Source organism: Phallusia mammillata, chromosome 7 (assembly GCF_965637545.1).
Source record: "Phallusia mammillata chromosome 7, kaPhaMamm4.hap1.1, whole genome shotgun sequence".
Lineage (NCBI taxonomy): Eukaryota > Metazoa > Chordata > Ascidiacea > Phlebobranchia > Ascidiidae > Phallusia > Phallusia mammillata.
This window is the reverse complement of record NC_137258.1, coordinates 9,418,318-9,437,776: the sequence shown is the minus strand read 5'-3', so window position 1 is coordinate 9,437,776 and position 19,459 is coordinate 9,418,318. Positions and strand designations below refer to the sequence as shown.

Genomic DNA, 19,459 nt, shown 5'->3' with positions numbered 1-19,459 from the left:
TCCCACCGAGTTTGAGGTTGCCTGGAAAAAGTGGCTGGGCAATTTATCACTGCTGGAATCAATTACTATTCCTAGATGCTTTAAAACAATGGACTACATAAGTGCTGAGCTCCATTGCTTTTGTGATGCAAGCGAAACTGGTTATGGAGCTGTTTGCTACCTTCGCCTGGTAACTGGTGGTTCCTACCACTGCTCATTTGTGATGGGAAAGTCCAGAGTTTCCCCTTCAAAGGCAGTTACCATTCCCCGGCTTGAACTCACTGCTGCAGTGGTTGGTGTTAAACTAGCGCAGTTTGTGATTCGTGAGTTGGATCTTGAGTTGGAAAAGGTTGTGTACTGGACAGACTCCACTTCTGTGCTTCAGTACATCAGAAATACATCACGCCGCTTTCCGACGTTTGTTGCCAATAGGCTGGCTGTGATTCAAGCAGCCACAGAACCAGAACAGTGGAGACATGTGGATACAAAGCAAAATCCTGCAGACATTGCATCTAGGGGTTTTTATCCTGACCAGGTGGACAAGGCAAAGGCATGGTTATCCGGTCCATCATTTTTGTGGAAAGAAGAAAGTTGCTGGCCAGAACAGCCAGCTGTGTTACAATTGCCAGAAGACCATGAAGATGTTGAAGCCAACACAATTGTAGTAGAAATTGTGCAAAATGGTTTGGACAACTTGCTAGACAGATACTCTTCATACAATGCTTTACTCAAGGCCACTGGTTGGTTGTTGCGGTTCAAGCAGTACATGATGTGTAAGTTTTCAGAGAAATTACGCAAACCTGCACCCAAGGCAGGTCTGCTGACGGCAGAGGAAATGGAAACAGCTGTCCATCAAGTGGTGAAGCTGGTTCAGCATCAAGCATTCGGATCTATGTCATCGGATCTTAAGGAATACCAGAGCTTTTCCCACTACTTGGAATCTCAGCATTCGAATGGATTACATATTCGAAACCGGGCTCTTGGTAGACTTAGCCCTATGAAAATAAATGGCACTATGAGAGTGGGAGGTCGCCTACAACATGCAACTCTGCCGGAGGACATGAAGCACCCTATGATCTTGCCTAGTCGTCACCATGTTACTGGGCTGATTATACATCATTACCATCAGCGAGAAGGACATAGTGGAACTCAACACGTTCTAGCAGCCACCCGTGAGAGGTACTGGATTCTCAAAGGCCAATCATCTGTTCGTCACTACTTGAAGGACTGCAGAAAATGTCGTTTTTGGAAAGCACAAGCTGGTAGGCAGTTGATGGCACCCTTGCCGGTTTGTCGTGTTGAGTCTGGACAGTTACCCTTTACTCATGCAGGGGTTGACTACTTTGGCCCTCTAATGGTAAAAATTGGACGCAGTCATGTGAAACGATATGGCTGCATTTTTACTTGTATGGCTACAAGGGCTGTACATTTAGAGCTAGCTGGCTCACTGGACACTAGTTCATTCATACAGGCACTTCGTAGATTTGTGCTGAGAAGAGGATCTACCACTAAACACATATATAGTGACAATGGAACCAACTTCATTGGAGCTGACAGAGCACTCCGCGAAGGGATTAAAGCATGGAATCAACAACAGATACATACAGAGCTACTACAAAAAGGAATTGAATGGCATTTCAATCCCCCAGCTGCCAGCCACCAAGGTGGTGTATGGGAGAGAATGATTCGCTCTGTGCGAAAAATTTTGCAGTCACTGACTGGAGACAAGATATTGTCTGAGGAATCTTTGAACACCTTCCTGATAGAAGTGGAATCGATCTTAAACAACAGACCACTGACACCTGTCAGTGATGATCCAAAGGATGGGTCTGCTTTGAAGCCCATTACTTTGTTAGCTGGTGGAATTGAAGCTACATTGCCACCTGGAGAATTCATCAAAGCAGATGGCTACAAGAAATCCTGGCGGGCAGTCCAATGGTTGAGCGACCAGTTTTGGAAGCGCTGGGTGAAGGACTATTTGCCACTTCTGCAAAAACGCCAGAAGTGGTTGCAACCTGAGAAGAACTTTGAAGTTGGAGATGTTGTGTTGGTAATGGATGCCAATACAAAACGAGGAGTATGGCCCAAAGGACTGGTCGAGGAGGTCTTTCCAGATCATGACGGGATGGTGCGGAGAGTTCGAGTCAGAACTTATGACTCAACTTTGATGAGGGACATTCGAAAGCTGTGTTTACTTGAATGTGGCTAAATTTCTACTTTCTGTGCATGCTCTTTCATATTTGTAACCTTTTCATTCTTCATTACACCAACATATATGCCTCTTCACATGTCATTCTTGCTAAGTCTGTACTACCTATATGTCTTTCATCTTGCCTTATAGCCTTATCATGCATGTTAGTGTTGTGTAGTGTGTTCTTCATAAATTGTAAACATTCCGAATACCTCTTCAACTAAACATTGTAATGTCTGTACTGATAACAACCAAGTATTGTGAAAGTGTTTTGTTTTCTAAGCCTTTCTGTGTTTTTTACCTTGCCAAAATCTGTCATTGTTTTTTACCTCCTAGAACAATATTTGGTGCAAAATTTGTAGTTAATTGTGAAGCATTTGAAACTGTGCATTTGATACTATTCTTGTCAGTATGTAACATATTCACTCAGTCATAGTTGTGTCTTTGTTTTGTTTTTAAGCCCAGGATGGAAATGTTTGTGTGGGTACTTTGGTTTGGGTCAGTTACCAAATTTGTAATCACAGCTCTCTCTGTGACCAACCTTCCTGTGCCTTGTTCTTTGTCCGTTTTTGTTTTGAAAAATGTTTCCATGCTGTCTGACATTTTTGGGGCCGGAATGTTACGGACAAATTCACAATATTTAAATGTGATTTTTATGCTTTCTTTCCCAAGTGCAACCATGCTTAACGTCTATTCCCAAGTGCATTGTTCTTTGTTAGTTTTGGGCCAATCCTAACTTTTATATGCGGTCATGTGACTAAAACGTGCTTGGACTTAGCCACACCTTGTTCTAAAAGTGCAGTTTGTATGTTTTAGTGCAGTAATCTGTTAGAATCGACTTAGTTTAAATGTTTGTGTGTTAACCAAATGTCAGCAAGTTTACAAGTATGTTAATGTATAGCCATGTGAAGTGTTTCTAGTAACTTTTCGTTTGTTATTGTTGTTTGAATGTTTAGACGATAAAGCCAACACCATAATGTCAAACACCTAGGTACTGTGAACTTCAGAAATCTCAACTGCTCAAGTGCTTAACTGTCTCAATTTCCTCTATTCTGTATAGTCTTGACATCCACTGTGGCGCAATTCAGCTGTTTTGGATCTTGGATACGAACTGTATTTGTTGTCATTCGTGCACTGTTCTTGCACCTTCATCGCCATAATATAACACTGAAAACCACAGTTTGTGCAGTCTAGAGGGCAGTTGTGAATTACTGACTCATTGTACCTGATGATGGTACCAACGAAGGCATTAGCCTAGGTTTGCCTAAAGTGAGCTTAGGCCGTGACTAGTCCTAAAATTTTGGACGTCACAGCTACAATACTTCAACTATACCCCTTGCGTTAACTTCTCAAAAAAATTTAAATTGTCCGTCACATCGAACTATTTTGCTTTATAATGCCAAAGTGAAGTATTTTGCCAGTTTGCTTCATATTGTCAAAGTGAAGTAGGTAAATATTTCATTCAAGTCCCGAAAATTCTAATAAAAAATCGCTTTTGTTTGTGCCCTATTAGTAAGTAGTCCTTTAGAAACCATTGCTGCATATGGCGTTGTTGAGCCCGGTAACGCCTAAAACTGTACTCCCGCTTTGCTCGCACAGCCAGCTTAGCTCACTCCCAATCTGTCCACAATCCACATAGCCCTTACTCAGCCCGTGTTGCATTTGTTAAGCCATTAGTTGACCTTGTTTAGCTCGCTAAGCCCAGGCTTAACTCGCTTATACTTAACCTCTGTTCAATGAACTTATACGTCAGTGATTCTCAACCGGGGCCTTCGGGGCCATGCGTGTCGGTATACTAGAAACATTCGCCAAGAGACATTAGGTCATTTTTCCTTCGTGGCGTAACACCTTTATTTCGCAATGCACAGAATTAAGGATATGTTACAAAAGTCTTGACTTTGGATTTATCACATGTGAGTGTTCATTCGTATTTTTGATTTTATCGACATTTGCCACTCGGTCTTCGTGATACATTAGGGCTACCAAGTACCGTACCTACTTTATTTGATGTGATTAAGACTGAATTTATTGGCAACAATAAACTTTAACGATTCTGGAACTAAAAAGTTGGTTTGCCGTTACCTATTTTTAGGATTCGACATTTTACCTTATTCCATGGCCATAGCAATTTGTAAAACGGGCCCGGGCAAAGCCTGATTAAGCGATGACTTAACAAACGAAACAGGGTCTTAGTGAGAGAGGGTTGAGCCGGCGTGTAGTTTTTGACGGCATCCTTAAGCTCCGACTGTAGCCTGCGCAATTAAATGCCTTTTGTGTCATTTTGCAATTTCGACACACCGTGAAATGTCTGCTTAAAAAAAGTTTACAACAAAAACAAACTTTTTGCACTGAAAAACAAATGTTTGCGGTGAAACAAAAATGTTTGCACTGAAAAATAAATATTTCATGAAAAAAAAATGTTTGCATCGATAAATAAATGTTTGAATCGAAAAATAAATGTTTGCATCGAAAAATAAATGTTTGCACTGAAAAATAAATGTCTGCCAAAAAAATGTTTAATTGTATTGTGGGCCACCGTAACTTTACCATTCTTTTTCTGTGTTAGTTGCGTTCAAGTTAACTACCGTAAAGAATAGTTTTGGTCTTTATGTTTTTAAGTAGGCTATTACGCTTGGGGAACTCCCTAAACTGCTTGACATTTTTTTACGCTAACGTTAATTTGCCAGCAAAAAAGTTGCCTCTTATTACTGCAAGACACTTTCCACGTTTTTAAAATAAGTCGTATAAGTTAAGCAAGTTTTCAAAATGTCTAAAGATGAAACAACAGATTTTAAGACAGATGCTACGGAACAGGTATGTATAACAATAAATAAAATATTTCAAAAAAAATTTTAAAGTCAAAAATAAAAAGGGATGTTTGTTCAGAGTGGAGTAATGCAGGACGAAAGCAAACGGGACAAATTTTTACAATTGCTTGGAGGAAAAAAGGTGACCTTTAAGTTGCAATTTTATTCATTTTTTCATGGTGTTGAATGATGAAACAAATTCATTTTGATTACCACCTTGTTTTTAGGAGTCAAATGAATAAAAAGATTGCTAAATTTATAAAGACAATTTATTGTTTACTTGTTAATTGTTTTTATTTTATCTCACTTCGTAAAATTAAAAGATAGTCACAATAGTTGTTGATTTTAATTCCCTAAAACTTATCAGTCAACTGGCTCAGCATAGCGTTTTCGTTATGCTCAATGTAAAAAAAATCAGATCAGTTGTACAGTTTTTTATGAACAGCCTCAAAACAAGGAAGCAACGGCTAACTGGTTAAAGAAGTCAAGAACCAACGAAGATGAGAAGGTATTGGCAGAAGGACTGGAGCATCAATATACAACCCAAATGACTCATGTTGTTCAGGGAAAAACAAGGCGACATGAAGGCATTGGATTTGAATTGCCAAAGGTTTTTTGATAACTTTTTTTTCTATTACTTGAAATTTATTCTTGTGTGAATATACCATTACTTCAAAACTAAACAATAATTTTGTTTAGGAAAATGTTGTCAAGCCTGTAGAAATTCCCCCAGTTTCCCCATTGGATAATAGGTCAAGAACTACAGAAAAGGAAGGGACAATTCAACCAAATCGACACCGAAGTCGATCCCCCATAGACCGCAAAAAAACTGAGGCTGTTGAACAAAAAGTTGGGGAAACAGAAAATAATTCAAAGCAAACTGTCACCAATAAAAAACAATTTTACATGCAGTTCAAGAAATCAACAGAATAATGCTTTCTACGAAAAAAGAAAAAGGTTAAAAAATATGTTAGTGGAAAGGATTTGAGGACAACACATCCTGCAATGACACTTTCCAATTCATTTAAAAATGGTTGCAAAAAAACTAGCTCTTTGGTAGCATCACGTCTGTTTTTTTCAGTTTTGCATTCAAAATTAAAGCATTTTTAGGCTGTAACCACAAAAAATGATTCCGGAGGACGTCTTGACAACAGAGCGTGAATCATTCGTATGATTTCTCACCCGCTAAGGATGTGAATAAAACAAATATCATCTTATCGTTTGCGAGTGTAAGATGCACTTTTTGTGAGCAGGGCTGCCACTCCTTGGGATTTTTCCCAAGATCTTGGGATTTCAGTGCTGAGCTTGGGATCTTGGGAAAAACTTTTTAAACCTTGGGATTTTTTGAAATTATCCGTTTAATACGTTTGAGATGCAAATATTATTATTGTTGCGAACAAAAATTATCCTTTTGCAAAAATCATCTTTTTATGTAACGATTCTTTGTGTTTAAAGCCATGTAAGTTGATTGAAATTCGCTGTCAAAACTAGTGAGTCAGGCCAGTACTACAGGCTTTTCGATGTATCATGTGCCAGTAAAAAAAATGTCCAAAAAAACTTATTTTTTCTTTTGTATTTTTCTGGTATTTCTTATCACCTTGCCATTTTTGGTTATCTTGGGATTTTTGGACAAACCTTGAGATTTTTAGTGAGGGACCCTTGGGATATCTTAAAATTCTCAGTGGCAGCCCTGTTTGTGAGTGCTATAACTGATAATAAGATGTACTGCTCATGGGCGCCGCCACGTAGGGGCAAGAGGGGGCACTCCCCCCCCCCCCCCCTTGGAATTTCAGTGTACCTCAATTTAACATATTTAGCAGCAAACCTAATTAAAATGGCAGCGTGGGGATTTGTGACATCGTTCAATGCTTTAACTTTTAGGCAACTCAATTGTAAAGTACACGATTTATGGCTTCAAATGTAACAAATTCTTGATGCGGTAAAGTATCAGCCAAAATTTGCCCCCTCTTGCAAAATTTTCTGCCGGCGCCCATGGTACTGCTTGATTTATCGTACCCTAAAAACTACGAAACATGACTTGAGGCGGAGCTGAGTTTCGAACCACCTGTTTTAAAGTCACATTTATTCTTTCCCCATAACGCATTGCTCTATGTCAGAGGTCAGCAAACATATGTAGGGCGAAAAGTCTTTCTACAATCACATTTAGAATCTGGTGATGTACGTGATTGTTAAATTGTTTAGTGAGTCTTATCTTGCGAGCAATACTTGTTTATTACGTTACAAGTAACAAAAAAGGCAATTGTTTGCGCACAATTAACACTTGTAGTCTTGTCTGTGACGAACCAAACTGGCTTTTTGATCAATCTTGGGCGTTGTATTTATATTAAACTAGGTAATATTAATTATACATATCGCCACAGGAAAACTTTCATAAGGAGTAGAATAATTTTTGAATGTTACAAAGCTATCAATACGATTTGGCAAACCAAAAAATGTGGTCGCAGGCCGGATGAAATGACCTTAAGGCCGGATCCGGCCCGAGGGCCGTAGTTTGGTAACCCCTGCTCCATGTGGACCATGGGAGACAACTCACAAAACAAAACAGTGATGATTTTACGCTTTATCGTGGTTCCTGTGACAGGCAGATTGTACGCAGAAATTTCGGTTTATCCTGCAAACAGATTTGCCTTTTTCCTTTTCGGCCATACGCAGATTCATTCAAACGCCCGCTGCAGCGTTTGCCGCTGAGTCACGCTGACTGACCAGAAAGGTCTAACATCCAAAAGGTTTAACAGTTCAGATACTTAGAGTTCAGATACTTTGATTTTGTTGAGCATTTAGTTATTTGGTATTTTCTTAGATTTCCTTCATTACGGTAATAAACTACGACCATAATGACTTCTGTTATTGATGCCTTGAAGACAATGACCACTGTCGTGGCTGACACTGGAGATATTAAAGGTTAGTGGTAAAAAAATAAGCGTGGTGATTAAAATTTGGTAGGTTTGGTGATTTTACCACGTTAGAATTACCAACATGATAACATAAAAATCATTAAGCTTTTTAATGGTATATTTTTTTAATAAATTGATCTTTATGAAGATTTTAGAACATTTTAGTTGTATATGATGTGTTTGATTCTCTCTTTTGTGAAAAAGAGTAATGCAAACTTATGAAAATAAAAAACATCAGTATTTCTCATCTTTCACCCAGTTTCGCCAACTCTTAGGCCACTGATCACTTTGGGTTTTCAAGATATCATCATTGTGCGGTCATTTCTTATTGACATGTAAAAGTATTGTATTTTAGGCCAACTAGAACTGCCTTTTTTTGAAAAACACAAGTTGTCCCCTAATCCCGAAATGTTTTTTTATAAATTTACTGGGAAAATTTATTGCTTAATTTTCTCGAATCCCTAAAAGTGACTATCAATATTCTTGATCAACATTGTGTTAAGCATATCTTACTAGAACTTTCCAGTTTCATAAAATGTATTACAGTGGCAGTGGCTTAAATACTTTAGCATTAAAGCTCTTAAAGTCAAGGTACTTCTTGTATGCATGATTCAACGACAAAGACAAACATTACTGTTTTGTGTTTAGCTATAGGGAAATACAAACCCACTGATGCAACCACCAACCCATCTCTGTTGTTAGCTGCTGCTCAGATGCCAGAGTATGATGATCTGATGAAAGATGCTATTAACTATGGAAAATCACAATCAAGGTTTTATATTGCTTTATCTTATATATATCTCCAAACAAGATTTGTTAAGATTTTTCGTTCCCCATGCTAAAGTTTTTTTTTTTTTTTAACGATGTTTTGTTGTAGTGAATATTTATTTATTTAGTGTTTTTCTATGTAGTGATTTCAATGAACAAGTAACAGCTGCTATGAACAAGCTGTTTGTAAATTTTGGTGTGGAAATACTAAAAAGTGTACCAGGACGTGTGTCCACAGAAGTTGATGCCAGGTGAGTTTTGACAGAGCTTATATACAAAAAGTTTGATTGTTGTATTTTAACTTAAGTTTCTTTAATGTTTAGATTGTCGTTTGATATAGAAGGTTCTGTGGCAAGGGCAAAGGAATTTATAAGGTTGTATAAACAAGCAGGAATATCAAAAGAACGAATTCTAATTAAACTCAGTACCACTTGGGAAGGCGTTCAGGCTGCAAAGTAAAACACTTTTGTGTGGTTTACATTTACAACTATTTTTTAACTATTTACATGTAATTTTAGACAGTTGCAAGCTGAAGGAATCAATTGCAACATGACACTTCTCTTCTCATTTGCTCAGGTTTGAAACCAACTGTACATTTCTTGTTACCTCATTACTAATGAATAATTGTTTAGGCTGTAGCATGTGCAGAAGCAGAAGTAAACCTGATTTCTCCATTTGTTGGTCGTATCTATGATTGGTATGTTAAGAATACTGGCCAAAAAGATTATGCCCTGTTGGAAGACCCAGGTACACACATTTTTGCATTTATAGCTGCTTTTTCATTTTATGTCGTGTTATTGCTCATTATCTAAAGGCAGACATGGCTAATCACTGACAACACAGGATGTTCAGATGTTCATTTATCATGTCAGTTTTGTAATAAATTCCTGTGGAGCAGCAGGCCAGAACTGTGGTGTTTTGTGAAGCCACTATTTTATGCGTGAATAACCATGGCGGCAATTTCCAGCTCCCAACAAAACCTTAAGCACTCCTCTTTGTTGTGAACTTTTTTGTATGCCATTTTACGTTTGTATAAATCCTGTTCTGTTGCATTACATAAAATTGGTGCATTTGTACATGCTGTGTCATCATGACCATATGATTACTAGGTGTACTCTTGAAGGTTACTGTCGCTGTACAATGTACAGGGTTCCCGCGGGCATGGAAAAACTGGAAAAGTTATGGAATTTAAATTTGCATTTTTAAGGCCTGGAAAAGTTTTGAAAAAATCCAACTTTTGAAAAAGTCCTTGCAAAAGTATGGAATTTTGCACCTGTTTTACCCTGAAAATGCCAGATAGATATAGAAATTTCAAATTACGTAACGTATGTATATTCGTTGCAAGTGCGGTAAATTGGATGCATCTACCAATGCCTCTATACTAGTTTTACCGTGGCAATAGCTCGATTTTGTTCGAACAAGGTTATGGAAATTTGGGGGGGTTTTCTTAAAAAGTTTTGGAAAAGTCATGGAATGTACAAACGGAAATTACGCGGGAACCCTGAATGTATTGCTGTTAAGTCAGAAAGAAAAGTGCTTACATGTTTCTTTCTTTTCCCAAATTTGTTGCATTTTGTTACATGGTTATGTTCTAAATCCAGCATTTTTTGCTATGCAGGTGTGAAAAGTGTCACCAAGATATACAATTACTACAAAACCTACAACTATAAAACAATTATTATGGGTGCTTCATTCCGCAACACAAATCAAATCAAGGCTCTAGCTGGATGTGACAATCTCACCATCTCGTGAGTTGTTTTTTTGGTGAAAAATCTTAGACTTGTGGCTGGATGAGTTGAATCTCTGACTGATATTTGTTTTAAGGCCAAAACTTCTTGACCAAATGGCAAATGATACTGAACCACTAAAGCGACAGCTTTCACCAGATACAGCTGTCTTTACTGATCCCAAGGTGAGACTAAAGCAAGTATTTTTCGGAAGTGACTACTGTTTAGGTTAAGTTTAGGCTTGTATCTACTTTCACTTTCTCTTTATTTATCACATAGGTTTATTCAGGGCCGGATTAACACCATTAGAGACCCTAAGCACTAAAACAATTTGGTGCCCCTTACATCATTTTTAATTCGAAATATAAACGTAAAAACAAAATTCTTCATCGAGATTTCGATTTTAACATAATATACAGCAAGGGTAATAGACTATAAGCTTAGCTGATATTAAACTGGCAGATTTGTTTCAGAATGTCAGAAATACTTCAAAACTCAATTAAAAACGCCTAATTTTGCCTTCCCCAGTCTCAGCACTGTTTCCCAATTGTAAAACATACTAGTATTAGCGTCGTGTATAATTTACGTTTACCACATACGCGAATATGTTTTCAAACAGCATGCTATTAACTAAGCCAGTGGTTCTTAACCTTTTTTGTGTGGTTTCCCACTGAAGTAAATCATCAAGTTCGAATTTCCCCCTCTGTAATTTTTATAATGATGTTTTGTGCCCAACATTAACAAAAAAGTTATTGTTTAATCGAAATACTTGAAGCGAAGCGATTTGGTTGGGACCTTAAAGGTATACTGCAATCTTATTGAGTTGAATAGTGTGGAATTTTAAAAAATCTCATATGCTTGCATTAGTCATTTATTGCATCATAATCAACAGATCAAATGCATATATTCGCGAACAATAACAAAGTCATTGATACTTTTAGTAACTTCTGTGACGTAACAAACGATTTTTGGATTTTTATGCGCCTTGTAAAACTAGGTGATCTTAATCTTACATGTTGTTGCGGAAAATATTGTATTAAATTAATTTTCAACGGTTAATTTCAACCCACGGGCCCGAGTTTGGTGACTTCTGACTCACATAATTTCCCTCTAAAAACATTAAATTTCCCACTAGTGGGAAATTTCCCACCGGTTAAGAACCACTGAACTAAGCATTCATTTCCTTACTGTCTTGACCAGGGGTGCCCAATCTTTTTGACTCAAGATCGACGTTTGAGGTAGTCCAACTCTCGGGATTTACCATTCCAATGTGTGTATTATCAAAGGAAAACTCATTTTCCGAGCCCTGTTTTACGTTTTTTATCGTGGTTTGGGTGTGACTTTTTACACTGCATTGAACTTATTTTTTTATAATTCATCCGATGCTAATCTTGATCATAGAAAAAATACCAGCACAAAGATATCAGCCTGAGATCGACCAGTCGATTGGGCACCCATGAGTCTTGACTGTTTCAGGATTTTGGGCACCCATGAGTCTTGACTGTTTCAGGTTTTAACAAACAGAACAACACAACGTTGTTACGTCATATAGCACGCAATCAATCCCTTTTGTCAGTTATTTTATTCGATTTTCTCGCTTTATAAACAGAACTTATTCATTTCATTACATTTTGAATATAGTTGTAGTTTTTTGTTAGATTCAATAATTTACCTAGAAACCATTTCTGTAGTGCCCCTTCTTTACTTGATGCCCTAAGCACGTGCTTATATTGCTTATAGGTAAATCCAGCACTGGGTTTATTGTTCTATAAAAGCATTGGGCCAGTATCACTTTGTTTTCCAAACAGTTGTTTGGGCATTGTGGACCAGTTCTTATGTAGTTAATACCCAGTTGTGGCATCAAGCAGGTTGGTGAGGCATGACTTTTCGCAGCTCCCAACAATGATACCTTCTTGGTTGAAAACAGTGCACACTGTCTGTAGTTTTTTGGTGTAAATATAACCCAGATCTAAGTATGGGTTGTTTGCTTTCTTGCTTACAGGTTGAGCTAAATGAAGCTCAGTTCAGATACTTGCATAACCAAGATCCTATGGCAGTTGAAAAGTTGGCTGAGGGTATTAGAAAATTTGCGGAGGATGCTGTAAAGCTGGAAAACAAATTGAAGGTACCACTGAACTAGAAACAACCAAATTGGATGTTTTTTTGTAATTAATAGACATCCAGGATGTCCTTTTTAACAGTTGATTCATCAGATTTAGTACCACATGTTGTAAAACGTTTTAATGCGTGATTAATATGTTTGTATTGAACATTGTACTTATTTCCTGTGAATCAATTAAATATGTGTGCACCACTGAAAAAAAACATGTATTACAAATCTAGTTTGAAATTGATCGTAATGAAAACATGCATACTTTGAAAAACAATTGATCAGCATTATGTACATAAATTATCAAATAAATGAGCTAACTAATGCTGGGTTTAAATGCACCAAACGGACTTTCATTTACAGTCAGTATGTTTCGGGCATACAATAGACATGATGTTGGTGTGTTCAAAAAGATATTTATGAATGATTAGAACAGGGGTGCACAACATTTTTACTATGGACAGCTGCATCACATGTCCTTATTTCACCAACGGCCGCCGGTGTCTCTATGTTTTTTATTATAAATTAAAGTTGTAAAGAAATTTGATTTTTCAAATTAAACTCCATCTACTGGTATATAAAAGTCCAAACAGATTTTTAACTTTATCAATAGATTGAACTATATAGGATTTGGTGACCAGTGTTCAAGATGTCATCATTTAGGTTTTTACTCTGTTTGTTGCCTGTTGGTTTTGCATTGTTTGCATACAATCAGTACATACAAAAGTCTGACCCGTATAGCTAGTGGGCATGTAATATATTTATTCGGAGCCCACACAATCTATTCAGACCAGTTTTTATTATGTATATTTTGAAGTACATGTTCATGCATTTGTCCCTGTGGACGCAGGTTTTCAACCCTGGGCAACATAACAAAGCAACTTTATTTAATGTGTTTAATAGCTTCTTTTACAATCTGATTGCCGTTTGGGGTTTTTCACCTTTCATTTAAATATTTTTGTTGTTTTTGTTTGCACCGCAATAACTTCCCTTGCTTGTTTTGCAGGAGCGCATGCAGTAAACTGAAAAGACCAGATCCACAGATCAGTATTTGGTACAACTTAACATAATAGGGGTGCATTTATTGCAGTTCCATGGCTTTTGTACCCACTTTAGTGTGCACTCATGTTATTTAGACTTTAAAACGTATTCCATCCCAAGTGGTTAACTATTTGCAGATATAAATTGTTGCACATTTTTATCAGTCACTGGGGTTTACACTTTTTTCCATTTGTTTCTTGTACCGCACTATTTCTGGATCAAAACACCCTTGATGTGAGTCCCCTGTCTATGCATAACTGTCCTCACTAGTTTTTTGTGTTTCTTGTATGTTGGGTCTCATATTATGAACAGCTGTATATACTGCGCAGTGCTTATAATCATCTATATGTACAGTTTGTGACTATTGGGTTTAGTATTGGCAATCGGAAACTTGTGTTGCGCATACTGCTTGATCGACCTTGGGCAAATATATCTAAAAAAATAATGCAATATGGTTTAAAATATTATGTTTGATTAAGAAGTACAGCAAAACTTTATCGTATATAGAGAAAGCATACACGGTTTATTTTTTGTGGGGATAAACTGAAGAAAGGAAGGCAACTTACCTTGGCCCCATTCAAGTGCCAAAATATGCATATGCCAAAGCGTGTGCACATTATCCGAAAATGTCGCTTTTTATTTAAATTGTTTAAGTTAAGTTTTGGCGCAAAGAGCACTAATACCCACTTAAAACGGTAGTCTACATCTATTTAAATGCTGACGGTTAGGGGTTACGAACTTGGGGCTATTAGGGTTTGGGTTAGGTATTGTCATTAAAAGTTCAATGAAACCAACTTTACGCTTGCACACTTTCGCGCACATTGCACAAAAAACGCTCTTTCAAATCCATCTTGAGAGGGAGACAAATCCAGTTATGTTAAACACCACAACTTTTGCCCTGTGCGTGCAAAGCAAGGACGTTTTTTAACTAAACATAATATTCAACCCCGTGTTTAACTTACATAGCCTACCGTAGATAGACTGTGAGCTGACCCCAATGGGCCTACGCCTGAATATGCACGCAATAAGTATGAAAATAACGACCCAAACAGACGTAAAAAGCGAAACGGTTTATTGTTTGAACGTTTCGACAAATGTTCATGCCATCATCAGATATATGTAGGTCCACATTAGTTACACCCGTGTTTATCTACTTGAGTCACGATAAAAGATTGATAAAAAAAAAGGTGCGAAACAAACGTCACGTAAAAACGATAAATAAAAAAGGTGTGCAGCAGTTACTGACATGAGGTTGTAGCAAGGTGTATAAGTTCCTTGATTAAGAAACAAAAATAGCTGGACTGGATTCGAATCCACAACGTTGTGAGCACATAGAAGTTACGTTGAGTTGAGTTGAGTTTATTTCGTTCAGTGAAAAAAATCGTAGTAATACAATTGCACTCAATATTCACTTTGCCGGAGATTTGACCATGTCGGCAACTGTAATGCTATGAACATGAAGAAAATTTTTGCTGATGAAAAGTTCAGGGTTTTAACTTATAATATGGTAAAAGCAGAATTTTGCTAAACGTCTTTGTATGCCACTGTACAAAGCAATCAATACAATTTTCACTTGGTAAGCAACCGGAATTTGTTTGAACCGTTGTGAAACTAAAAATCGCGGAGGCATGGGCAAGTTTGATTGACGTAACCAACGGTTGCCGGACAAACTGAGGGAAGTTTCTAGACGCCTAATTCGAAGATACGGAAAAGCTTTAACACGGTTTAATTTGTTTGAGTAAAGAAACCTTTATCAGCATTATGGTGAGTTTTTATTATTGTTTACTTTACAATTTTGATTGAAAGTATTCTTTAAAATTGTCAATTTAGTAAATGTATTGAGAGCTGTTACTGGACCGTAGTCTAACGCAAAATCATGTAAATCACGGTTCCGATATGAGTGCGAACGTTACCAAAACGTAGGGAAGTTATTATTTTATTTTTTGTACATTTCATGAATTTTAATTACCCTAATTGTATATTTTTAAGTCATAGTTTTCAATGCTTAAAGTGTATTTGAGTATTTTATGCTTTATCTTTACTGCATCTAAAAATGTAATGTGAATTAAATTTTAGCAACCACCAATAATTCTCCTCAAAGAAGGGACTGACACATCCCAGGGAATTCCTCAACTAGTCAGCAACATCAATGCATGTCAGGTTGTTGCTGAAGCTATCAGGACCACCCTTGGCCCAAGAGGAATGGATAAACTGATAGTTGAAAACAATGGTACACTGATTTAGCATTGTATTGTTTATTTGTTATTGGTAAACATGTAGCTTTATTTTGCTTTAAGAGGTATGTGACTGTTTTGTAACCTTGATATGTTTATCCTATATTTTCAGGGAAAGCCACTATTTCCAATGATGGTGCAACTATTTTAAAGCTTCTAGATGTTGTACATCCTGCAGCTAAAACGTTGGTGGACATTTCAAAATCTCAAGATTCTGAGGTAATCCTGAAATTTTATAAACACGCCCAAAATTTCGGCCTGAAGGCAATAATTTCATTTGTACACCTAGGTTGGAGATGGGACAACATCTGTTACATTGTTGGGAGCTGAGTTTTTAAAGCAAGCCAAGCAATTTGTTGAGGATGGTGTTCATCCACAGGTATTTGTTTGGTTGCAAGACAAAAATACCATAAAGAATTCATGCCTTAAATTGCGTTAATTAATGTACAACAGATTATTGTCAGAGCATACAGAAAAGCAACTCAGCTTGCAATAGAAAAGATAAAAGAAATTCAAGTTGAAATTAAAAAGGACGACCCTAAGTAAGTGTTGGCTAGCAAAACTCTGATTAATGTTGGATTGTTGGACCTAAACGGATTTACATTACAACAGGGAACAGAGAAGCCTGCTTGAAAAGTGTGCTGCAACTGCACTGAGCTCCAAGCTGATTGCCTCCTACAAGGACTTGTTTGCTCCCATGGTTGTGGATGCAGTTCAGTCTCTTGATGAACTATTGCCATTAAATATGATTGGAATTAAAAAAATATCAGGAGGCGCTTTAGAGGTATATATAATTGTTCTGTTTAATTAGAAAGATTCAGTCTCTTGCTCAACAATATTCTCTTTATTTTTTGGCTAATATCAAATAGAAGGAAACTTTAACTGAACGACACAATAACTATTTTTCATTTCAACAGGAGTCAAAACTTGTTGCTGGTGTTGCCTTTAAGAAAACTTTTTCCTATGCTGGCTTTGAAATGCAAAGGAAGAAGTATGTTAACCCCAAAATAGCATTGTTAAATGTTGAGCTGGAACTGAAATCAGAAAAGGAGAATGCTGAAGTTCGTGTCAACAATGTTTCAGTAAGTTTTTTGATTTGTTTGTATTGCCAAATGCTCATTTTAACACTGTACCTTTTTTCAGGACTACCAGGAGATTGTTGATGCTGAATGGCAAATTCTCTATGACAAAATGAACCTGATCAAAGACAGCGGTGCTAATGTATGGCTTTTTCTTTAAGCGAGGCAACAACATAAAAATTTCAAATGCTTTTGTGCTTTATGTAGGTTGTTCTCAGTAAACTTCCTATCGGGGATGTGGCTACCCAGTTTTTCGCAGACCATGACATGTTTTGTGCAGGAAGGGTAACTGAACAGGACTTAAAGCGTACCATGAAGGTAAAAGTTAACTTTTGACCAAAGAGAAAAAATGCAAAAAAATCCTGGTTAGCAGGTTTTCAATAGTGTCAGATTTGAACAACTTTGTTCAATTTTTTAGGCTTGTGGAGGAAGCATTCAAACCAGTGTTCAGCAATTAACTGATGATGTACTTGGCACATGTGAGGAGTTCGAAGAGGAGCAAGTAGGAGGAGAAAGGTTCAACTTCTTCCGAGGATGCACACAGGCTAAAACCTGCACAATCCTTTTACGTGGAGGTGCCGAGCAGTTCATGGAAGAAACTGAAAGATCATTACATGATGCCATAATGATTGTTCGCAGAGCAATTAAGGTTGGTTGCATAATTGTCCAAATAAAAATGACATATACATATCATGAACATTACCAGGAAGACAAAATATCAAATACGCACCATAGACTTTAGACCAGGGGTCCACAAATACTTTTTGGCGCGACCCTAAAAAAATGCTCAAATTCTCCCGACCCAAGCATTTTAGCATGTACGTTTGTGGAAAATACTAATCAACTAAATATCAGTATTAAGACTGCTATTATGTTATTGTCAGTTGCTATTTTCACATAAAACAGTAGGTAAATGAACATATTTATTCTAACAAATGAGAACTGTGGGCTCTGTGTTGAGAACACAGCTAATCAGAAAATGCATGCTTGCATAGGTGCGCTTACTGAAGATGCGATGCTTATATTCATGGGAAATTTAATATATTTCGCGACCCAGATTGGAAGGTCTCGCGACCCACTATTTGCAGACCCCTGCTTTAGACAATATCTTAGTTTATTTTTGCAAATGTGTTTGAATACTTACTTTCTACCCAGAATGATGCAGTAGTTGCTGGTGGTGGTGCAATTGAGATGGAAATCAGCAAAACCCTTCGAAACTTTGCTAGAACCATTCGTGGAAAACAGCAGTCCCTTATTTCAGCCTATGGCAAGGTATCACCAGTAAAATGTATATATGTAAAGCTTTGTTTCATGACATTATTAATTGTTATGCATAGGCCCTTGAAATTATTGCTCGCCAACTTTGTGAAAATGCTGGCTTTGATTCAACCAATATTTTGAACAAACTGCGACAAGTTCATTCGAAGGATGATGGCAAATGGTAGGTGTAATTCAACTTGGTTAGGAACCACCAATACCTGTTTTACTAAACAAGTATATATATCATATTGATTTTAGGTTCGGCATTGACATCAACAATGAGGATATAACTGACAACTTTGTTGCTTGTGTATGGGAACCGTCTGTGGTCAAGGTACCTCTCCCTACTCCAAAGCCTTTTCTGTTTACAACTACCCTAACTTTTTCCTGTGTAGATCAACGCACTCACCGCTGCGTCGGAGGCAGCTTGTCTTATTCTCTCAGTTGATGAAACAGTCAAAAATCCGAGATCTGGTCAAGGTGATGCTCAAATGCCTGCTGGACGTGGTCGCGGACGTCCAAGATAACTTCTATGAGTTCAAAACAAATTTCAACTATGTTCCAAGTAAGTATGAATAGGCACATAAGTCCGAAAAATTTCGTTGACATGCCAAATGTTTTGTTGCAGATTTGATGGCGACCTCGTTTTCGGAGCAAGTATCATTACCCATTACTTGTTTCACTCTATGTCTCGGCGTTGATTGGCTGCGCTGTTGCTTATTCAGTAAACGTAACAATGTTTTTCTCATATTCCAATAAACGTATTCTGTGTTGTTATGTCGGTGGCGTTTAAAATTGTTGACAAATTTTTTGTCAGTTCTTTGCCAAAAATTTACTTTGAACACACCAAGTAGAGTTGTAAGTCACGTCGGTTCCAGCTACAAAATATGGCCAGATTGGATCGTAATATCACTTTTATGACACAGATGTGTGTGGTCTCACAAAATTACTGTTCCGGTTTGAAATATATATGAAATTTCTCGTTTCGAAAAGGTTTGTCAACGCAAAAAAACATGGGTTGTTCGAACACAAAACGCAACCCGTCAATTAGGACCTTTGACATTTTCCCCGGAAATAATTAAAAAAAACACTCCTGACGTCCGGAATTGTAGCGTACAGTAGTTCTCACATTTTATTCCCAAAGGTTCGCGTTTAAACTGTTATCTGTGTTGTTTTGATGCACGATTCATGCAAAACAGCTAATCAGCATGAATTGAAATGCATTTTGGTAATTTTTGCGTCTCGGAAGAACAACACTCTGTTAAATGGACCGAATCGTTTTTTTTTCACTCTTTGAAACGATGAAACCGTCAGGAATTTTGCTCATGCTGATATGGTAAAGGTGACC

General features: G+C 37.3%; 4 protein-coding genes across 4 annotated transcripts; all 4 read left to right on the top strand.

Annotated features, from left to right (window-relative positions):
• Positions 1-748: 748 nt before the first annotated feature.
• LOC145237847 (uncharacterized) lies at positions 749-2,188 on the top strand. Its single transcript, XM_080100836.1, has one exon. The coding sequence runs from the start codon at positions 749-751 to the stop codon at positions 2,186-2,188; it is 1,440 nt and encodes a 479-aa protein (XP_079956962.1).
• Positions 2,189-4,736: 2,548 nt separating this feature from the next.
• On the top strand, positions 4,737-6,194 carry LOC145239666 (uncharacterized). The gene is made up of 4 exons (XM_080103044.1): positions 4,737-4,984; positions 5,057-5,119; positions 5,423-5,587; positions 5,677-6,194. Exons 1-4 carry the CDS (start codon positions 4,937-4,939, stop codon positions 5,908-5,910), a joined length of 510 nt encoding a protein of 169 aa, XP_079959170.1. The 5' UTR covers positions 4,737-4,936; the 3' UTR covers positions 5,911-6,194.
• Positions 6,195-7,682: 1,488 nt separating this feature from the next.
• LOC145239665 (transaldolase-like) lies at positions 7,683-14,000 on the top strand. The gene is made up of 10 exons (XM_080103043.1): positions 7,683-7,899; positions 8,541-8,664; positions 8,804-8,911; positions 8,984-9,115; positions 9,179-9,236; positions 9,293-9,407; positions 10,279-10,408; positions 10,485-10,572; positions 12,390-12,512; positions 13,504-14,000. Exons 1-10 carry the CDS (start codon positions 7,833-7,835, stop codon positions 13,516-13,518), a joined length of 960 nt encoding a protein of 319 aa, XP_079959169.1. The 5' UTR covers positions 7,683-7,832; the 3' UTR covers positions 13,519-14,000.
• Positions 14,001-14,876: 876 nt separating this feature from the next.
• LOC145239664 (T-complex protein 1 subunit eta-like) lies at positions 14,877-18,888 on the top strand. The gene is made up of 15 exons (XM_080103042.1): positions 14,877-15,302; positions 15,615-15,768; positions 15,885-15,991; positions 16,062-16,151; positions 16,226-16,314; positions 16,385-16,556; positions 16,690-16,854; positions 16,916-16,993; positions 17,059-17,169; positions 17,270-17,500; positions 18,007-18,123; positions 18,189-18,292; positions 18,370-18,445; positions 18,507-18,676; positions 18,740-18,888. Exons 1-14 carry the CDS (start codon positions 15,300-15,302, stop codon positions 18,636-18,638), a joined length of 1,629 nt encoding a protein of 542 aa, XP_079959168.1. The 5' UTR covers positions 14,877-15,299; the 3' UTR covers positions 18,639-18,676; positions 18,740-18,888.
• Positions 18,889-19,459: the final 571 nt, after the last annotated feature.

Bases quoted from the DNA above. Each gene is read 5' to 3' on its own strand.
- LOC145237847 (XM_080100836.1), top strand. From the start codon at position 749: ATGTGTAAGTTTTCAGAGAAATTACGCAAACCTGCACCCAAGGCAGGT.
- LOC145239666 (XM_080103044.1), top strand. From the start codon at position 4,937: ATGTCTAAAGATGAAACAACAGATTTTAAGACAGATGCTACGGAACAG. The intron at 4,985-5,056 runs GTATGTATAACA...ATGTTTGTTCAG, and splicing joins AGACAGATGCTACGGAACAG to AGTGGAGTAATGCAGGACGA. The intron at 5,120-5,422 runs GTGACCTTTAAG...TTTTATGAACAG, and splicing joins AATTGCTTGGAGGAAAAAAG to CCTCAAAACAAGGAAGCAAC.
- LOC145239665 (XM_080103043.1), top strand. From the start codon at position 7,833: ATGACTTCTGTTATTGATGCCTTGAAGACAATGACCACTGTCGTGGCT. The intron at 8,912-8,983 runs GTGAGTTTTGAC...TTTAATGTTTAG, and splicing joins TCCACAGAAGTTGATGCCAG to ATTGTCGTTTGATATAGAAG. The intron at 9,408-10,278 runs GTACACACATTT...TTTGCTATGCAG, and splicing joins TGCCCTGTTGGAAGACCCAG to GTGTGAAAAGTGTCACCAAG.
- LOC145239664 (XM_080103042.1), top strand. The intron at 16,315-16,384 runs GTAAGTGTTGGC...ACATTACAACAG, and splicing joins ATTAAAAAGGACGACCCTAA to GGAACAGAGAAGCCTGCTTG. The intron at 18,446-18,506 runs GTACCTCTCCCT...TTTCCTGTGTAG, and splicing joins GGGAACCGTCTGTGGTCAAG to ATCAACGCACTCACCGCTGC.